Source organism: Cebidichthys violaceus, unplaced genomic scaffold (assembly GCF_023349555.1).
Source record: "Cebidichthys violaceus isolate CVI_PGR_0920_01 unplaced genomic scaffold, fCebVio1.0.p SCAF_12, whole genome shotgun sequence".
NCBI lineage: Eukaryota > Metazoa > Chordata > Actinopteri > Perciformes > Stichaeidae > Cebidichthys > Cebidichthys violaceus.
The window spans coordinates 7,056,849-7,077,515 of NW_027176285.1; the positions used below are offsets into that span (position 1 = coordinate 7,056,849).

The window sequence follows — 20,667 nt, forward strand, 5'->3', positions numbered from 1 at the left end:
TTGGGACAATTGGTCTAAATCTTGGCCCATACAAATGTAGGAGAAATGTCAGTTTTTGTGAGTTACAAGGTTTGATCCTTACAATTCAAACACTGACATTCCTCCTACATTTGTATGGGCCGAGATTTAGCCCAATAGTCCCAACCGATATGGCATTTTTTATCCCATCTTTCCCAAACAATAGGGTCAGGAAATCTATGAGGGGGTCGCTTGTCTTCCTCACATTAATGCTGAGAAAGCGCTCCCCACACCACTGGTACGGCATCTTTGCTTCCCCCTCACAATGGGGCTAATGGACGAGTGGACCAATGCAGTGTCATCAATTTCATAGCAATGCTCATACTGTCTGAGCCCCTGTCCAAGGTCGTTGGTATATAACTAAAATATCCATCCATCCATCCATCCACCCAACCATCCATCCATCCATCCACCCATCCATCCATCCACCCACCCAAAGGCAAACTGATGCGGATCGAGGCGGGACTTCAATATGAAAGGAAGTGGGGTATCAGTAGTCTCTCGAGGCACTTTACCAAGACCACTGTGATGGCCACAGGTCGGTAGTCGTTCAGCTCTGCAGGATGGTTGGTCTTGGGGAAAAATGCCTTAGTTTGGAACAGTTCTGTAGTGAGGAGATTGATGGTGATCTGCCGAACTGAGCCGCTGAAGACATGATAGGGGACTAGCAAGATCATCTGAGCATTCCTTCACCACCATCCCTTTAATGAGATAAGGTCCCAGGGCCTTGGATGGATAGAGCCTCCTCCACTCACCTCCTCCTCCTCCTCTGGGAGGACAATTGGCTGACCCCACCCCTCCTTGATGTGGTACTGAGTGTGAAACAGACACTACTTTCCCTGTGAGGACAGAGAGGCCTTGTCAGGCCTGCTTCAGATTGCTGGTTTGGAACATGGCCCCCACCTGTTCCTTGTAGAGACAAACTGTTGGAGTGAGTGGCCCTGGGTGAAAACCTGCCATCTGTGCAGGTTTTCACCCAGGGCCCTGCAGGCTCCGGACTGCCTCTTCTCTGTTCATCCGTCTTTTGCTTTAGAATTTAGTCTGTATGTGGGCAGCAGCTGAACAAAGAAATTGTCTGAGGCGCTCACAGGTGGTTTCTGTGGGGGTATTAAGACCTCCTTGATGTTGCCATAACACAAGTCTAGCTGCTTCTCTCCTCTTGTGTTACATGAACCATACTTCTCCTATGTGGGCTGCACATAGTCCATCTATTTACAGACAGCTACAACCGTCGTGAACTCCACTCCATCATTCTGTCAGCAGTCAGTTGTTTCTCACATTCTACTAGGTGATTGTAGAACATTCAATTTGACAATAATGTGAATTCAAAGCACAAATACAAACTTCACATTTTCCATTCATCTGGACTTACACACGCACACATTTCTAAACCTATTGAACACTGTAAATTGACACTTGATGATTACATCTCAAAGTCAGCAAAACTAAAGAGATGATTGTGGACTACAGGAAGTGACAGGGATAAGGACACGCCCCCATCACCATCAACGGGATTACAGTGGAGAGGGTCAGCAGCTTCAGCTTCCTTTGGGTCCACATCAGCGAACACCGGACCTGGACTAGGCTCAACATGGACTCAAGTATGCTTTACAACCTCTAGAGGTGCACCATCGAGAGCGTACTGACCGGCTACATCACCGCCTGGTATGGCAGTAGCACCGCCCTCAAACGTAAGACTCTACAGAGGGCGGTAAAGAACTGCTCAGCGCATCACCAGGGCGGAGCTGCCATCAGTGGAGGACATCTACACTCAGCAGTGCAGGAAGAAGGTCAACAGCATCATCAGAGACCCCAACCACCCGAGCCACAAGCTGTCCTGCCTGCTACAGACCACAGAATCCGGTCCAGCACCAACAGGCTCAGGAACATAAAACCGCTGAGCTCTTGAGCTCCTGAGATTATTATTTGACATATTTTACAAACTGTTAACATCTCTGTACATACATCTTTATAACTTTTCATTATGCATGTACACTTAATACATACATCTCTGTAAATACATATTCACCGCTCGTCACTATGCATATATATTCACAAAATTTCTGTTACATCTCTGTATATATATGCACTTCTCATTATGCATTCATTTGCAATACTGCCAAACACAAATGTATATAACTTTTTAATATTTATTTACATTTATATTTTAGCTCTATATTTTAACACGCAATATATAGCTGTTTTATATGAGAGATTGTCCTTTTGCTTTATTTTTTTATACAGAATTTATGTGCTTTGTTGGAGGGAGCCTGAGATTCAAGATCTCTATTGTCAGCACCTGTTTCATTGTTCATTGTTGTGCATATGATAATAAAGAACTTAGAACTAACAATTGAGTTGAACTTCAGCTGTCTCTCCCTCTTTCTCACATTGCTCCTTCATCTCTCTCTCTCTCTCTCTCTCTCTTTCTTTGTCTTCCCCCTGCTCGTCCTCCTCCCCTTATTCACTCATCCTCAGATCTTCTCCCTCTGTCCTCTGTCCTCTGAGTTAGCCTGAGTACAGGCTAATTATCTGTGTGGGAAAGTGTGTGTGTGTGTTCTCTCTTCCTCCAACTTCAATTTTCCACAAAAGTCTTTTTACATCTCAACCACCCGGGGACAGACAGAGAGGAAAAGAGAGAGACGAACCGTTTGACCATCATCATCACCCCAAGACACCCAACTGCCGCAGAAATGTCACGTGATGTTCCATGCAGCAACAGGAAGAACTGTGAGCATAATGTGAGATAAGTTGGTGTCGGGTCTAGTTCCTGGATTCAGGAATCAATGCAGGTATTTACTGAGGGTCTGTGGACCTCTTAAAAAACAAAGGACCATATCGGAATTCACCATTGAAACACAATTCATATGGGATCCGCTATTTCACATCAGTGTGAAAGCACTACATGTATTGAAAATGCGACTTTTCAATGGCATCATTAAAAGGATCAATAGTTCAGAAAAATCCCTAAAAAGAGACCAACCATCAAGAGCAACACGTCAATGTTAAGCACCACCTATAGGTCAACGTACTCTTTAGTGCCACCGTGAACTACAACAACAAGTAACTAACCCTGAACAAGCCCAGAGTCAAGCCCAAAGAACGAGCACTTTGGTGATCTTCTGATATTTCATCTACTGCCACAATCAGGTCAAATTCCAATTATCCAATACTTTGGTTTCTGGCTAAATACCTGCAAAACGATGACGTTCCCATCAGTCTCGGCTGTACTTTGTGTTTAGTGCTAATTGAGAGCCAATGAACGCACGCACAGGGTTGTGTTACTTACGTGTGTTGCTGGGCTGTGAGTCCATAGGAATCATCATCTTGCCTCGCGTTCCCCTCCTGGCTGCCAGGGAGCGATCCAGAGTGGAGATACCGCTGGACACCTCGTCGCCGTCAGCTCCTGGAACACCAAAAACATTCAAATATGAAAAAGAGGGATTCACACATGTTCATGTTCATGTTAAGCTGCCATAACAGCATTTTAAAATGCACTCAGCTAACTATTAGAATATATATCTAATAATTAATACAGGCTTAATTATACAGCGAATGTAATCAGACTCATGATGGGTATGAATGAATCTGTTAGCACCACAAAAAAGGGGAAAAGATAACTTTTTATATTTAGCACGCAGATTATGAATGCAATTGAATTTCTAATGCATCTAAAGGGAGACACCCAAACTCAAATCAAAGTTAATAAACAAGACAAAATATGCTTGATAAAAAACTATAAACATCATAACATAAAGGGATGAATCTGCATCTATCTTGTACCTGAGTGGCTGCTCTTGCTGCCCATCTGGCTCTCTGATTGGCTGTGTGCGACCTGGGGGAGGTCCTGGCAGGACTGAAGGGGCGAGTCGTGTCCGGACGGGGCCACGCTGGGAGCTTTCTCCATGTTCTTCATCTCCATCTCCTCGTGGTGGATCCAGAGGTCAGGGGGCCGCAGGTCCTTCTGGCTGCCCTTCCTCTTGCTGGCGCTGTGGCTCGCTCTCTTCCTGCACACAAAGGACGAGACAGGTGAGGAAGTCAGCGAGCCAGGATAGGAAGAACGGACCGAATGTGTCAGAGGACAACATAGTGAACCCCGGGTGGACTGCTAGTGGAGTCATGTCGCTAGGCAACCCTCTAAATCCCAGCAGAACACAAACACCTCGGCACATCCACCATGAAACCCCTTGAATTGCTCATGTATGCTACAATTTACACGGACAAGACGGAACAAAATGAAAACAGACAGATCACGGTGGAGGATTATGCTGTTGAGCTGATCGGTGCTTTGCAATTGAATATTTGATTTCATGGACTGGATTATGAAATAGCCCTTATCTGGATTATGAAGACTGACACCAGTGAAACGTTGCAAAATGGAAACGTTACGAACTGGATTATGAACTGAAACCAAACAGACTTTTGAGAAACGGGATTATGAAACAAAACCGTTTGAAATATCATGAAACTAATTCTGAATAAACTAAAACGTGACAAATATAAATGAAATAATAAGATCTATAACGTCATGAATAATAGCATCTGAACTGGATTAATAAATCAAAAAGATGTTTACTGAATTACTGGATTAATAAATTATACTCCAGTTTTAATCCTCAGGATTTTCATGAAATCAAACCTCATTTTTGATGCTACTTGTATATATTTTCTCTGCAATAACCATACTATAATAATAATGTATTTACATTCTGTAATTACATCTCTATAGGTTTCTACTGGTAGTGAGTGGTAATGTTGTATTTCTGCTCAAACAAGTGCGTGCTGTAGCATTAAACCACAGGTGTTCAACCAGGACTGAGTTCTGAAAGATTATAATTCAACGTGGATTAGTCCAATAACAATGATCAAAACATCGCGGAACCGGATTAGAAAATAAAAAAACTATTTGACAAACTACAAAATAATACTGAAACCTGATGAGGATTATCAAACGTCACTAAATGGGATTTAGAGAGCAGAAGATGAACCTAGTGCGATAAAAGACAATTCAGGTCAGGTCCTCCTTGCTTTTTGGGTACGCACACATTTCTCAGAGCTGCGTCAGTCGGTAGGAAGCACGTTGTAGACTCCATCTTTCTATGAAAAAGACTAACAAAAGCCAAACAGATCGTCAACCATCGACCATCTGCTTGGTTACCCTGACAGCTGCTTGGCTGCCGTCACACAGGTGAACGAATCGTCTTACTTCCTCTGCTGGGCGGAGGAGCGCCGGGTGCAGATGAGCGCCACGATGACGACCACGACCACGGTGATGGCTCCCACGGAGACCACGATGATGACCAGGAGGTTGCTGTTCTTTTGGGGCGTGGCGCTGCCGTGCGGTGGACGCATCTGACCAATGGGAGACTCTGAAATATATATATATATATATATATATATATATATATCAAAGAGAAGGTGAGGCAGGGAATTATTAAACAGATCTGTGGCAGATTAACTGGTGAGGCGTGAGTTTACGGTTGACCATTATGATTCTTATTATTAAAATGAAAATGTATTTCATGAAATTGTTTGCATTGCATATAAAAAAAATCAATTTCAATACAATTACTGTCAACACTGAAATTGAATAAAACTACTGCCATACTGATGATGAATTTTAATGTGAGATCATAGCTTGTTTCTTGTGAAAATGAAAAAGGAAAAGCCTTTTGCACATGAATTTTCATAGTGGTCAATCTCATTGATTTCATATGAAAACAAGAACAAAAAGTTAAGCTTGGAGTGCACTCAAATATATTGGTCAATATAGCTTTCATTAATAATGACACTATTTTATTGAAAATTATTATATCAATATTTTTCATTCATACACACAGAAATGTAAAATTAAATTTCAATTTAATTTAATTATTTCATTTTGCATGACGAAGGATGTTGTATGGATATTCCTCCATCATATTATGACATTGTGACTAAAGATTTAAATTCATTCATTCTATTAATCTCCTGTTATTTGCATTATGAAATGTTGAACAGGTAATGAGCAGCACAGAAAATACAACTGGAACATAAATACAGGCAATTTACAATAATGCATGTAATGTAATTTAATCCACCTTGTTTAAGTTTTTTGATTAAAACACGGTCCACAAACAAAACAAAGAAGTTCTTATTCAGCCAAAAGGGAAATAAAATACAGTTTAGACATTTTAGTGATCAAAACACACCACTACAAAATAAAACGCCTCCAGAATTAAACCCCAAGTGGTTTATCTGAAACCACAACGATGCTGCTGCTGCTGCAACAATCAATACACACTGTGTGTGTGTGTGTGTGTATGTGTGTGTGTGTGTGTGTGTGTGTGTGTGTGTGTGTGTGTGTGTGTGTGTGTGTGTGACAGGTGTAAAAGGAGAAAGGGGAATTGATGACAAGCTCTGTCATTCATTAACTCGACCTTGGAGCAGAGAGAGAGGGAAAATAGGAAAACACAGGAGAAGCATACGGTCTGGATGGAGAGGGAAGCTACAGAGAGAGAGAGAGAGAGAGAGAGAGAGAGAGAGAGAGAGAGAGAGAGTGGAAGAAGAGAAAGAAGGGGGTGATAGAGGGGGATAAGAGAGAGGGAAAGGGCAGAATGGAGGGTAGAGGAGACGAGAGATGGAGGAACGATAGATTAAGAAAAATATGTGAGAGAGGCACTTTACCTCTTTCACCTTCTCTCTCTCTCTTTCTCTCTCTCCCTCTCTCTCCCTCCCTCTCTCTCTCTCTCCCTCTCTCTCTCTCTCTCTCTCTCTCTCTCTCTCTCTCTCTCTCTCTCTCTCTCTCTCTCTCTCTCTCTCTCTCTCTCTCTCCAGTCTCCCTCAATGAAGACCCTAATCCATCACAGCCTACAGCTGCAGCACAGTGGCCATGATATCACTTTCTTTTCTTTTCCGTTTTTTAAAGTTAAATTTCATCATCTTTTAAACAGCGCTCTGAACCTTTGCTGACATTTGCTCCCTTCAGAGTAAAGGTGGAGATCATTAACGTCAAAAAAATTTAACTTAAAAATAGTCGAGAAAATTCTAACCTTCGAGGTGACAATTAGTTAAAGCACATGGCAAGCATCATCACCACGAACGTGAGTTTGTCATTAAAGTAAAAATAGTTTAACACCATAAATCTGAAAAATATAAGATGTCACAGTTGAAGTTGACTGCTATAAGTGACAGGAGCAGCGACGGACAGAGAGGAAGTCAAAGCTGAGACGCAAGCAACACGTATGTCACCGACGATAACAGGAGCACCAACATGTGCTGAGAGGCCCTTGAGCACGGCTCAGAGACGCACCGCGTGGAATACATCGGAAGCTCTCGGCTGCTCAGTTGGTTCAAAAGCCACAACAACAACATCGACAAGTCACACGAGGAACAGGAAGTGTAGAAATCCTCACAAAGTCAAGCATACATGCATTTAGCACGGCAATGGAACCGCAACATCATAATGGAATGCAGCCAATATTCATTCATTAATTCATTTCAACAATACTTTGTCCTGCTATATGTCAAAGTGTTCTTTTTTTCTTTCCGTATTCTACACTTTCTTGTTGTAGCCAGCATATTTAAAGTCTTTGGGTCCTTTTTTGAAATAGTTAGTAATAACTAGTGCTGGGCAAGTTAAAGCGTTATTATCACGTTAACACATTAATTAATAAAAAAAAAACACGCGATCGCAATCGTCTCATTACAGGATCAAACGCGACAATATTAAAATACATATTGTCGTGTTTTTAAATAAACATATAAGCACGTGAGAACAAACTGCTCTCAACTGCAACTCTTAGCATAACTTCTCAGGTTCCCATGCCTCACCTACATTCCTCTGGGTCCTAAGTCCCTCCAAGTACAGCTTCTTATCACCCTCTATGTACCAATGTACATTTATAACTAATACCAAACATAGTACATAGTTATTTTTTAAATAAAGGAATTAATTAATTAAAGGAATATGTATAATAAGCATATCATTTAGTTATCGCTACTGAGAATTTAACAAACATAAAAAAATAAGTAGACAGGTTTGCAGTTTTCAAGGTGTATATTTAAATTGCATCTATTACACATGAAAATAAAGTTGTGAACACTGAATATCTATGATCAGAATCATTATAACTGTATTTTAACTGCTACTGTGTAAAAGGAATACTGCTGTTAAAAATAACCTTATTTGTTTAAAGTGTTTCAAACCAAATGTTTTTGCACTTTTGTTCATATAGCAGTACTTTTCAAATAAAAGTGCGCAATACACTACATTTGAATTCATTATTGAACTTTGCGCATAACAATGAGATTAATCACAATTACAAATTGTAATCGTTGCCCAGCACTAATAATAATAATAATAATGGATGTAGAGTCACAGATAATTCTCATGACTGTGAATCGTACGTACCGTATCCTAAATAAAAGTTGGTCTTATACTAGCAGCGTCGGTCTAGGGTTGGCAATGTCTGTCCAGACTGAGAAAAGAATATATTAGATGAATTGTAACTCAGTTTTGTACAGATATTCATGGTGCCCAGAGGATGAATCCTACTGATATTGAGACTTCTCCTCTAGCATTTGTGATTTTGAGTGAAATGTCTCAACATCTGTTTGAAGCATTGCATGCAATTTAGATATTCATGTTTCCCACAGGATGAACTTTTTCCTTTAGCTTTCTGTACAGCACCATTATCACCATTATACTAGATGTTCAGTGTGTCCAGTACCTGCAACATGAGCGACATTCCCAAGAGTCTCAGCGGTACTTTGTTTTTAGCAATGTAAGTATGCTCACAAATTGAACCAAGATGGTGAAATTAGATTAGAGATCAGTGCACTGCAACACCTACATGGCTGTAGACTGTGCTGTTTTTTACATCATTGGGTTTCTGTTTATACAAACACACTTTTAAATCAAAGTTTTTATTCATGTTTTAGTTACATTATGTTATTAGGTCATAAACAGTGCCAATCCTTTTTGTACAAATAACATCACACAGAGACAAAACCGTTAAACCTTTCAGTGAAGTTTCAAGGGACCATGAGGGTTCAGGGTGTTATTCAAAACCCCTTTGAACAGCCAGATACGTTGTTTACTTTAATTGCCTGAGTAGTATGACACTCTCAGCCGTGACAAAAGCCGACTCAGGAGAACATGAGGAAAGAAAGAAGCACCCAAACTGCTCAGACCATAGACTGTAGATGGACGGCGCGTCCCCAAGTCCCTCGCCCAAACCAACGGCCAGCGAAGCGCAGCCACAGCTTGTTAGCGAAAAGACAAGCACAGCCGTCAATCAAGATGTCACACCCCATTTTCATTGGATCAAATAACTAATTAAAACCAAACTCATCATAAGAACATTCATCAGTGTGATAGGAACCACCTAAAACGACAGAAACCATGTCCCATCTGCTAACATGACGCGATCAAGATGTTCTGGCTTCACGGTTGGCGAGGGGCGTCATGTCGTCCATTTTTATATTCCGTCTATACTGTCAGTGGATCATGACAACACCAGATCACCTGTGTATAGGCTATTGTGCATACAGTTCCACCTGGTGGAAAGAGTCCGGGGTGGAACGTTCTCTGTAGGTCGTTTTTCAAGCGAGAGGAAGATCGGTGATATAACTGATGACACCGTGTTAAAGACGAAATACGGTGAAGGTGATGAACGAGGCTTTGCCCCCGTTGACCCGCCATAAAGCTCAGAGGAGGTCGGAGGTCAAAGAGGACGGATTTATGATTGCCTCCGGCAGCTGTAGCAGCGGCAACGCGGACAAAATGTTAGAGAGACCGTCCTCACACACACACACACACACACACAGCTCAACTGTCTTTCAGTGAGACACTGAATCAATGCCAGATTCAGACCCTGACCTCTGACCTCTCAGCGGGGGAGGGGTAACAGAACAGTTTTTCTTTCAACAGAAGGAGGAGACAGTTATGGAACATGATTTGTATTGTTAGCAACAGCTTCAGCAGCAGTATTAGCATTAGCATTGTGTGCAGCAGAGTATTTCCTTTAGCATAGGCGTAAGTCATTTTTGCATTAATATTAGCACTAGCACAAGTTTAACCATTAGCTTAACATTAGCATTGGCGTGTGAATCATGATCGATATTAACATTAGCATGAATATTCAGTTTAAAGTAAAGTCAAAGGGCTTTTGATTACATTCCTGAAATAATCTCTGAATTTTGAAGTTTTTACGTGTTATTAAAAAGAGACGGTTGATAATAAATGGCTCAACCTCACCACGGCGAAAGTGAGCCTTTATCTAAGTGGTGGATGGTTTACTTGTGGTGGTTTCATTTACACATCAAAAACCATAAAAAGTGGTGTTCATATGTAAAGATTATGTTGCTGAACAAAAGGTGTAAGCATCATAAACCATTATTGTGTATTACACAGACAGGGCACAGTGTTGCTCCTCTAGAGAGGACAATCACGATTGAATCTCAATCCAAAGACTTGTTTGCCACAGAGCTTATTTTTTGCAATAATCCAAAATCCAAAGGAACACTCCCATTGGCTTTCTGTCTGGATCATTGAAAATATGAAGGTAAAAGTGGAATTATAGCTAATATTAATACTACCATTAAAACTGGCCTTCCTTTGGAGACTAGCGTCAGTCTGAAGAGATACAAATATATCAAAACGAGAACATGAATTATAGTTAAAAGAAAAATTGAAAACAATAAAAATGTTCTCATGTAAATATGAAATGTAATGCTGTAATCATTTTTTATTGCCATCAGATTTATGATATTGAAGTTTGATATTCTTTGTAGTAAACACTAGAAGCTCATGTTCTCCGCTGTCATTGTCCTCCTCAAGAATGATCATCAGTAATATTATTGTTGTTCTTGGCATTATATTAAAAACTACAAGCGAGTGATTGATGTGCCACAACACTCTTTTCTTGCTCCTCCATAAAGATTACTTTCTCCTGTTTGTAAAAAAACACTGATTGATGGCGAGATAGTGAATCTAATTAATTCTTTCCTGCCGGCGGCGATACAACAACAAAACAGGAAGCAACCCTAACGGACTGTAAATCAGCTGAGCTGCAGCTCTTCGCCAGGACAAGGAGAGTCATTAAACTAAGTTCAGACATGAATGAGCAGAGTGATCAAAGACAACGACTGAGTCGCTGTGAATCAGCTCAGCTCCCAGGAGACTTGGTTTCAATGCAGTAAATAGAGTCCTAGAATGAACCCAAAGTGAATTCCTCTTTCGGCCAAGCAGAAGAACAATGTGTGTGAGTGTGTGTGTGTGTGTGTGTGTGTGTGTGTGTGTGTGTGTGTTACCGTTGATGCTGCTCCTGTCAATGAGGTTGGTGTCAGGCGGCCAGTAGGCATGGTCTCCCCCTCGACCTGGACATAGGAGAAATAAACAGGAACACCAGGAATGAAACAAAAAGAAATAAATAGAAAACTGCTGAGATAAAGATGGAAAAGCCATTTTGAGGAGAGATTGGTTCCTTGTTAGGAAATAAATTACTTTGTTAAGACGGTGCGCACACACACACACACACACACACACACACACACACACACACACACACACACACACACACACACACACACACACACACACACACACTCTTATCATACGTGTGCTCTCTTTTAGCTTTTATCAACTTGCCTGGATACTAACACTTAATGGGTATTTGGATTGGTTCCCATAGAAAGCACTTACGGTCCTTTAGTTTTATTTCAGCAGCAGAACTTTTTATTGGCTTCTGGATCTCTGGATAAATAATGAAAGCTACGCAGTTTACTCTTTGGAAAGGGATTATTTGTGAATAAATATTATTATTGATATTGGGAGTTATCTATAGTGATAACAATGGTACAAAATCATGTAAAATTGCATAGTTTTAAGTAAAAAAAGATTTTTGAGGGAGGACCCCTAAACCCAGTATCTCCTCGTGATCTTTTATTCTCTGTAAAAATATGTTGGAGCTTCCTGACTGTGACACTGCTGCTTAACCCTGTCTGTCTGTCTGGAGTTGATTCAAGGCTGTAGGCATCCTATAATATATTATTATTAAAGTGGCACTAAAGGCTACACATAAGAGAGGAAAGCACTTCAAAGTATTGACGCCATATAATATACAGTGCATATGTGTTAATATGCAAACACACCACCATAACGCTAAGCTGTTCCAGTTTGAGTAGTGTAGGCCTACAAGAGAAGATCCATAGGTATTAGAATATAACAATAAAAGCACAACTGTCACACTGTGACATGCTTAAAGAAAGAAAGAATAAATACATAGTATAAATACATAGTATATTACAGGACAGGTAGAAAGAGGTACTGGTCTTTTTTCCACTTCAAGTACTTGAGCGAACCAAGGCTAAATTATTTGCCTGGTTTCAAAAAGGTTCAAATAGTTCTGGTTCTGAGTCCATTATCGACCGTTTCTCCGACCTTTCAAAGCATCGCGGGCTAGATTAAGAATGACGACGGTGTACAGCGATACACCATCAGCAAAACTAGAATTACCTCCACCAACCAGTCAAGTAGCAGTTTATACATCCGTGTTTTTGTTCTCCAGATTTGTCATCACTTCCTCATTTAATCATATTAGACATTTGTGAGAAACTGTCGTAGTTATGACGTAGAATATAGCATATGAGTTCTTGACCCTAGCGGAGTGTACAACCTCTAACTTCCTGTATAAGGTCAGCAGTTGAAACTTCTCGACATAGTCGATAACAGAAGGGGGGAAAAGTAACATTTCCCAGCATGCACTACAACCTCAAGACTTGAAAGAGTTGCTTCCAGCCCGGTTCCAGATCTCTGTATCACCGCCCAAAAGACGTGTTATGCCCATCGATGGCTACATAGCTAGCTAGCTACCTAGCATACATTCATGGGAAAAGGGCCACAGATTAACAGTGAAACGAGTGGTTGAGATTAACGATGCTCTAAAATGAGTTGCAAGTCAAACTGCAGACATAACAACACTGAAATCAAAAATGTTTTTGGATATTTTTCCGAAGGTCTTTGAAGTTTGTGGCTTTTAGTTTCATTCCCCTGTGTTCTAAATGTTCTAACTTGCTTCTAGTATTATTAGTTTATTTTGAGTATAAACATATAAATATACATATATACATATATTCTGAAATTGGCAGGTATTTCTTATGTCTGTGCTAACCAGCAGTTGAGCCAGTACGTAAATTAGGAACGCTGGAGGAGGAGATCCCAAGAGGAAGTCAGACATATATCATCACAGAAGGCTGCCAGAGAACAGAGAGCTTTCCAAAACCTTCCAACTGTTATCGTGAAACTTAATCTTAAAACCTCCACATCTCAAAGTAACCCTGAACCCAAACCATGATACGTAATCCTCCCACATTTTAAAAGGCAAAGCTGGTCTCTGAGTAACGCTGCATTAAAATATGAAGCATATTTTGTTGTTTTTCTTGCAGTTTGAAGCTACAGGAACAAGTTTGATAGGAGCTGGATTTTAAAATGTTCATGTTTCTGAAAACACACATTAATTATGTTTCCTGCCAGCCTATCTGTGTGTGTGCATTAAACAGTGTGTATATGCTCGTGTGTGTGTGTGTGTTTACAGGGTAAGGCTCACAGTAACAAGGCTGAACATCAATCTTCCCTTCTCCCCTGACAACACTTCTGATTTATATGGAGAGGGACCACAGTGTCCACACACACACACACACACACACACACACACACACACACACACACACACACTCACACAGACACACACATCTGTCAGTGACAAACAGCACCATTTAACACCCTGACACGGGATCTGAGACTCTCTGGTTCAGTGTCCCCATCGCTTCACTGCTCCTAAGTCCAGCTGCACTGGAAATTCCCAGACTGCATTTGTAGAAAGCAGTGAGCGCTTTGGCTCGGACAAAGGTGGTCTGAGTGCTGCCCCCCCCCTCCCCCCCCCCCCCCGTATATCACAGCGAGCTATTTGCTGGGAATCTTCGATGATGTCGATTTCTGATCGTAGAACAGGTTGGGAGCTGTATCTGTATTCCCAGCAGGAAGTCATCGCACACTTTCTGCCTTCTGTTTTTAGGATGCGAAGTATCTTTTAAACAGAACTCTGCTGGGAAATTGTGAATTGCCTCCATCGGGTGGTGTCTAAGTCGAAAGGGTCCAACTGTAGACCTTGTGCATAAATTTGCAACACCCATTGAAACCCATTCTGTTTCCCAATGTGCCAATGCCGATATGGTCGTAAACTTGCAATTTGGTTTATAACCAAATACCTGCACGATGCATCAAACCCCCCCCCCCAAGAAACTGCTCCCTGTGTTTAGCACTACTTAGCTAATGTTAGCATGCCGGAAGGCTGAATTATTAAGATGGTGATAGCATCGGCATGGTAGCATTGACATTGTGAGCATTTGAGCACCGTGGATGTAGCTAGCATGCTAAAAATGAGCATTTAGCTCAAAGCGCCGCAGTGCAGCCTCACAGACAGCATGACTGTCTGTCACTCTCAGTTTATTATTGCTGATGTTTACTTGTGTGTGCTCTGGGTATCGAACGATGCAACTCTACATGATGATGATGATGTCTGTGCACGTAGTCGTAACATTGTAACAGCAGACTGATACTAATGTTCGTTACACTTAAAATTCAACGGGTCACTGAGGAAAATACACATTAAAAACTACAAAATGATTTGTCATGTTCTCTGAGCTGCTGTGAGATTTAAAAGTTTAGAGTCGCAAATTAGAAAAAAAAAGTTTTGAGGCTTCAATCATTAGCATTATGTCCCCTTCTGCCAGCTGTGTGCAGCGGCTGATGAATAGAGCCAGCGAACAGAGCGTTAATTATGTCTGAGTTAATTTGATGAACTTTAATATGGTAAACAGCTCTTTTCCATCGCCCCCGTAAGTCTGAATTAATAACTACAAAAAGCTCTTCCTCCTCTCCGGCTCGCTCTCCTTTTATTTCTCTCTCAGAAGAACTTTTCTTTTTTCAAAGGACTTTCCTTCAGCTTGACGAGTCGGGGTTGTTTCGCATAGAGTGAAGCGTTTTCATCACTTTTATTTCACATTAGCGTACATGTGACAATCACTGTCAGCCAAGTGTTTGAACCGTTTGTTCACTACATTTAGCAGTTTTAGCAACAGTTTCAACTTACTATACTCACTGACCGACTGGTTTTCAAACACTCCCATCTGTTTTTTTGTAAAAAGCTTAACTCCATGCATAGTTTAAAATAACCATACAAAAGATATATTTTGCAATTCATTAATGTTATGACATATGTTAATGTTTTAAAAACCTTTGGGAATGAAACTCGCTGATGATTTGAAGAGCATGAGACAACTTGAGACCAGCGATTATTTGAAATTTAAGAACTATTTTACAATCAAGAATTTGAAGCTAGTGTGAATCCACGAGCATGCACACACACACACACACACACACACACAGACACACACAGTAGTAGGGGGAAAAAGCCTACCTTGATCATTGGCCATCTTGTCTGGATGTTCCACTGAAACAGCAACAGAGGGAGACAGCAAACGTATAAAATATAAAACAAAGGAATACATTTACAGATGAAGCAGATTTTGATCTTCAGTCACACACACACACACACACACACACACACACACACACACACACACACACACAGTCTCTCTGACAGACCTTTGGCAGTCCTGAAGTGGACGGGCTCAGACAGCGGGCCGACTCCTTTGGCGTTCTTGGCCTGAATCCTGAAGTAATAAACCGTGTCGAGGTTCAAATCCACGACCTGATGGGTCAGCCGGTCACCGGTGATCGCCTCCATCACCCAATCATCTATGGGCATGTTCTTATCCAGCGTGTAGTACAGGATGTAACCTGACAAAACATCATAAGATGAATAAGAGGAACATGTATAGCCACAGTAAAGTACGGTTAACATTAGTGTTTTGCTTTCCAGTTTCTAATCAAATTTAAAGATTAAAAGATTTGACATGTTGAATTTGGGACCAAAGACATCTCATATTTCCATTTTAATATTTTATTTTATTTGATCTATTTATTTATTCCCCAGAAGACTTCATATTTGAACATGTTCATATGCAGAATGTTTGTTACAGGATAAGAACAAATATTTAGATGTAGGGTGGGAAACATAAAATTGAAAAAAAGTTTCTTTTACAGAATTTAACAAAAGAATATGTAAAAGATCTAAAAATATCTGAAGTGTGTGTGTGTGTGTGTGTGTGTGTGTGTGTGTGTGTGTGTGTGTGTGTGTGTGTTTGGCGTTGTGTTGTACGGTTATCCCTGCAGGGAGTGTTTGATTCGTCCTCCAGGACACTGCAGGAGCAGCAGAGCTCGTTAAAAAAGGCGGGTTTACAGTCGGGTCGATCGCCCAGAGGAGAGAGAGAACAATGGAGGAGTGTGTGCGTGTGTGTGTGTGTGTGCGCATAGAGCGGCAACTGAATTCTCAATATCTTGACCAGTGGTTTGATATTCTAAGAACATAGTTTTAATTTTAGACATTTTATAAATTACAATGATTAATCTGTTATTAAAACAAATAATCACCAGATTAATTGAAAATCAAAATAACTATTACATCTGATGAATAGTGTGTGTGCACTGTGATTGGACAGTGTACCTTGGATACCTGTGGTATTTGCTGAGCGAACCCTCACCTGTGATCCGGCCGTTGGCCTCCATCGGCGGTTGCCAGCTGATTAAAATAGCGCGGGGTCGTCCCTCGCGACTGATCACTGTCAAATCTTTGGGGGCGGAGCTAGGAGCTGTCAGTTATGGATGGTCAGGAAAAGGAGGAAACAAAATAAGCGTCAACAGTGGAAGGAGGTGTTTTTATATGAAAATCCAATCATCTCTTCTTCCTGTGCTTACGTAAGTGAGTAGCAACCAATTTTAACTAACTTTTAGTGACTATGGAGGTGTGTGTGTGGAGCTAACAGACCTCTGTAGCTCCATATTGTGTTACATTCTAAGCCCGCCCACTTTCTAGTGGTCCAATCAAATGCGAAAGATTGATTCAAATCCCTCTTGCAACTGTACACCGCTCAAATAATCTGTTTCACTGGAGAATAAGTCACAATACAGACGCTAAAGTCGCTGTTACGTTCCTTTCACTGGGACTTTAACCAGGGTAACCGTGGTTATCTGCAGCTTTACAGTTTTATTAAAATGCAACCAATGCGATTAAAGGACTTGTTCAAGACGAGAAGATCGATATCAGAATTGGTACCTGTCCATTGAGTATGAAGCCTTAGCCGGGAGACTGTTAGTTTTGCTCTGCCTTCAGACCCGTAGAGATTACCCCCGCAGCCCCCGCACCGCAGGGGGGGGCCTCGCCCCTTCATTCAATTTGAATTACATGGGATGCACACTATGGTCTACTTGTCTTGTCTGTGTTTCCAGAGTTGATATAAAAATAAAGAAAAATATATTTAATTGTGCTTTCTTTGTTAGCTAGGTTAGTGACGTGACGACATAGGTCAGAAGGTCACAGACCGGCGCGCCCGCGGCAAATAGGTAGCTAACGTTAGCACTGATTCACTTAGTAACGTTAGCACTGACTTTTCCTGAGGAGAAAATGAAACGCAAATTCAAAAGCAGTGCCCAAAAGCGGCATTCAAAACAGAAAATTGCTGAATTGAAAGCCAAACTTCCAAAAATAACTATTTATATAATATTTTCGACCGGCCGGTAAAGGATGCACTAATCTGCCAGAAGAGTTTTGATATCTTGCCTATATGGGGGGGGCCTCTCAGGGTTATTCTGCAGGGGGGCCTCACATGTTTCCGTTACGGTACTGTCTGCCAGGAGGCAGGGGGAACAGCTAACCTCCGAAGTCAAAACAAGGCTACGAGACTACAGAGCAGCTCTGTGAGACTGTAATTAGTCATAGCCCAACTTTGAGCTCAATGATAATTGCACGCTACCATGCTCACAGCAACAATGTGAACGTGCTATAATTTGCCAATTAGCACAAACACAAAGTACAGCTGAGGCGGATGGGAATTTGGTTTTTAAACAAAGTGCCTGATGTTGGCGCTGGGGGTCATGCAAGTTGTTGCAATTTTCTCACGAAGGGGACATTACTGTCTCTATCAAGCTTCATGGCAATCAATCCATTAGTTGTTGAGACATTTCCCTCCAAACCACAAAAGTGAAGCCCATAGAAAAGTCAGGGAATCACCAAAGTCAGTAGGATTCATGGCAACCCATCTAATAATTATTGAGAAGTGGTCCGACCGACAGACCGTATTCAGTAACCAGTATTCGGTAGAGTTAGTCTTGTGAATTTTCCTCCAACCAGAGAGTTGACTATCCGGTCAGTGAGGCGTTGGTATCTTTGCTCCTTGTCAAAAGACGACTGAAACTAAAGGTGTATAGTAGTTCTTCACCCGGAGTTCCTGACAACAATCTCTACGGTTCAGGTGTTCTGTGGCTTTGGTGTGACTTTCTTGTATTGCAGCAATCTGCTCTGTTTGAACTTGAGAGAAAAGTGTGCAGAGGTTAACTTCCGTCACTTTCCTGAATTGTATTGCTCCTGTCAACCACTCGGCTTCGCAACTGCAACTGTTTTCTTTCCTCAACTGTCACCACAGAGTCATAGATGTGATTAAAAACATGTTGTTAAGTTTCACACCGGGGCAGGCCCTCAAAGCTCACATTCCCAGCACTGGCTAATGAAAGCGCTTGTTAAATCTGACATGATGCGCTGCGGGAAATCACAAGTTCCTGCTGAGCCTGTTAGCGACGGTGACAACCTGTACTTCTCAATAAATACAGAGGGAGGCCCTCAGGACAATGCACCTGCACATAGCTGCAGGAGAAAACGTATCGGTTCCAGTGTTAAAAACTGAGATATCTACACTTTTCTACAGTTTACAGTCAACGCTACTGAGTGGTGGACTACTCAGCCTGACCTGCATCAACAAAAGATCTCTACAGCACTGGATCGGCGCCAAAGACCGCCTGGCTCCATACAATATAATTCTGGTATAGGGGGTTAAACAGTCTGGGTTATTTTTATTTCTTTAAACCAATCAACATCATCTTGGGCAGCAATAAGACATGGACGCAGCGATGGTGCCCTAGCACAGATAGCAAAAAGGAAGGAGAATGTTGCATGTTACATACGGCCAATAGCACATTTATACCCACAGTCTACATCCAGTGAGTCAGAGTACCGCCAGAATAATAACTTCAACTAAAAACCACAGTTTGGATTCAATTGAGACACCGACCAATTCCAACACCGTGAGCATACGTCTCCCAGAAATACTGTTAGCACCAATAAAAAGCCTTCAGCACCTTCACAGGGTGCTGTGAGTGATTTGACAGGTTGTAGGAGCTATGTAAAATAAATAAAGGCACTGTATCTTACAGTCAAGGAACAATGGAATGGGTTCAATGTCATCGCAGGTGTATTTTGAAAGGAGGATGTTAATGGGATGTTTTCCAATCACAAACATATCCTGAAGGTGGATCACACCATAATTGCAGCAGAACTGCTAATTGTTTTGGTTCGATTTTGAGATTGTTCTCCCAAGAGAAAACAAGCCTCATAGAAAATGCCCAAAGAAGGTGACAAAGCCCACTTGCAGCTACATGAGTTATGACTGGCGTGTTTGTTTGGGGGGAAAGGAGGAAGTCAGGTTACACAGCTACGATTCAGAATTCAGTTGGTTGCGATCTCCAACCTCACCTCTAGATGCCAATCAATCCTACACACTGGTGCTTTGAATTAATATGTATTTAGTTAAAAATCAATCTCTATTTCTTAGCAAATTCATTGCAGCACTATCAGGACAAATGTTGCACTTATTGTACAGATAGAAATATGGGAATAGAATGGGAGGCATGAACATTGCATGACAATCTGCCCATAACATTTCCACATGTCTAACTGTACAAGAAGTGAAAACCTGAGGCAGGTCAGAGGATCAACAAAATCATTTGGATTCATCCTCTGGGGAACACCTGGTGTCTTTAGGACTCTTCTGTGGTTATTTCTAACAGTAAGGCAGAGGTATTATAGGCTGCAGTAAAGGAAGCTTTTTCTGTGTTTTGCTGCAAAAAAACATGGTCAGAGTGTCCAGAGCTGGTGGATGACTGCAGGGACCGAGTGGGCTCAGTCCGTCTGCTCGCTCTGAATGTCAATGTATTCCAGCAGGCCCCGGGGAGCCGGCGGTGGTAATGCCGTTCACGCTTAATTGGGTGACAAATCCGACAAACATGATTGTAAACATCCTGAAAGGGATACCTTGACATTTTGATTTCAGTCTGTGGCTGGGTTTCATTGTTGCAGAGGGTTATTGTGTGTGTGGAGTTTCTGCATTACACCTCACTGAACCAAAACAAGATTTCTGTGCATTGTTAGACAGTGTTAGAAGTCTAGGAGGGGGAAGACAACAAGAAGGTTACACCCCCCATATTGTTTTGGTGAACCCTTGTTTCCCAAAACCTGCCCTCTTTGAGTGTATCCCTGTTTTTCCCAGAATGACTTTCAACAAATCCTCCAGAGAAAGATGGAGCTGTCTGTGTTCAGCTGAGTGTTTTGCATGGCAGTGAAGAGAAAGCGATGGAGGAACATTTTAGCACAACTGAAAAAAGAATCACCTACTTACTAGAGTTGTAAAAGTTCCTTCTTGACTTTGTAAACAGAA

General features: G+C 41.4%; 1 protein-coding gene across 1 annotated transcript in view; it reads right to left on the minus strand.

Moving 5' to 3' along the window:
* dcc (DCC netrin 1 receptor) overlaps positions 1-20,667 on the minus strand; it is a 168,321-nt gene that overhangs the window by 34,975 nt on the left and 112,679 nt on the right. The window contains exons 19-25 of the mRNA XM_068705640.1: positions 16,666-16,773; positions 15,668-15,862; positions 15,480-15,512; positions 11,314-11,379; positions 5,225-5,387; positions 3,802-4,025; positions 3,308-3,424 (exon numbers count right to left, since the gene is read on the minus strand). Coding sequence (XP_068561741.1) covers positions 3,308-3,424; positions 3,802-4,025; positions 5,225-5,387; positions 11,314-11,379; positions 15,480-15,512; positions 15,668-15,862; positions 16,666-16,773 — 906 coding nt within the window. The remainder of the gene's footprint in view (positions 1-3,307; positions 3,425-3,801; positions 4,026-5,224; positions 5,388-11,313; positions 11,380-15,479; positions 15,513-15,667; positions 15,863-16,665; positions 16,774-20,667) is intronic.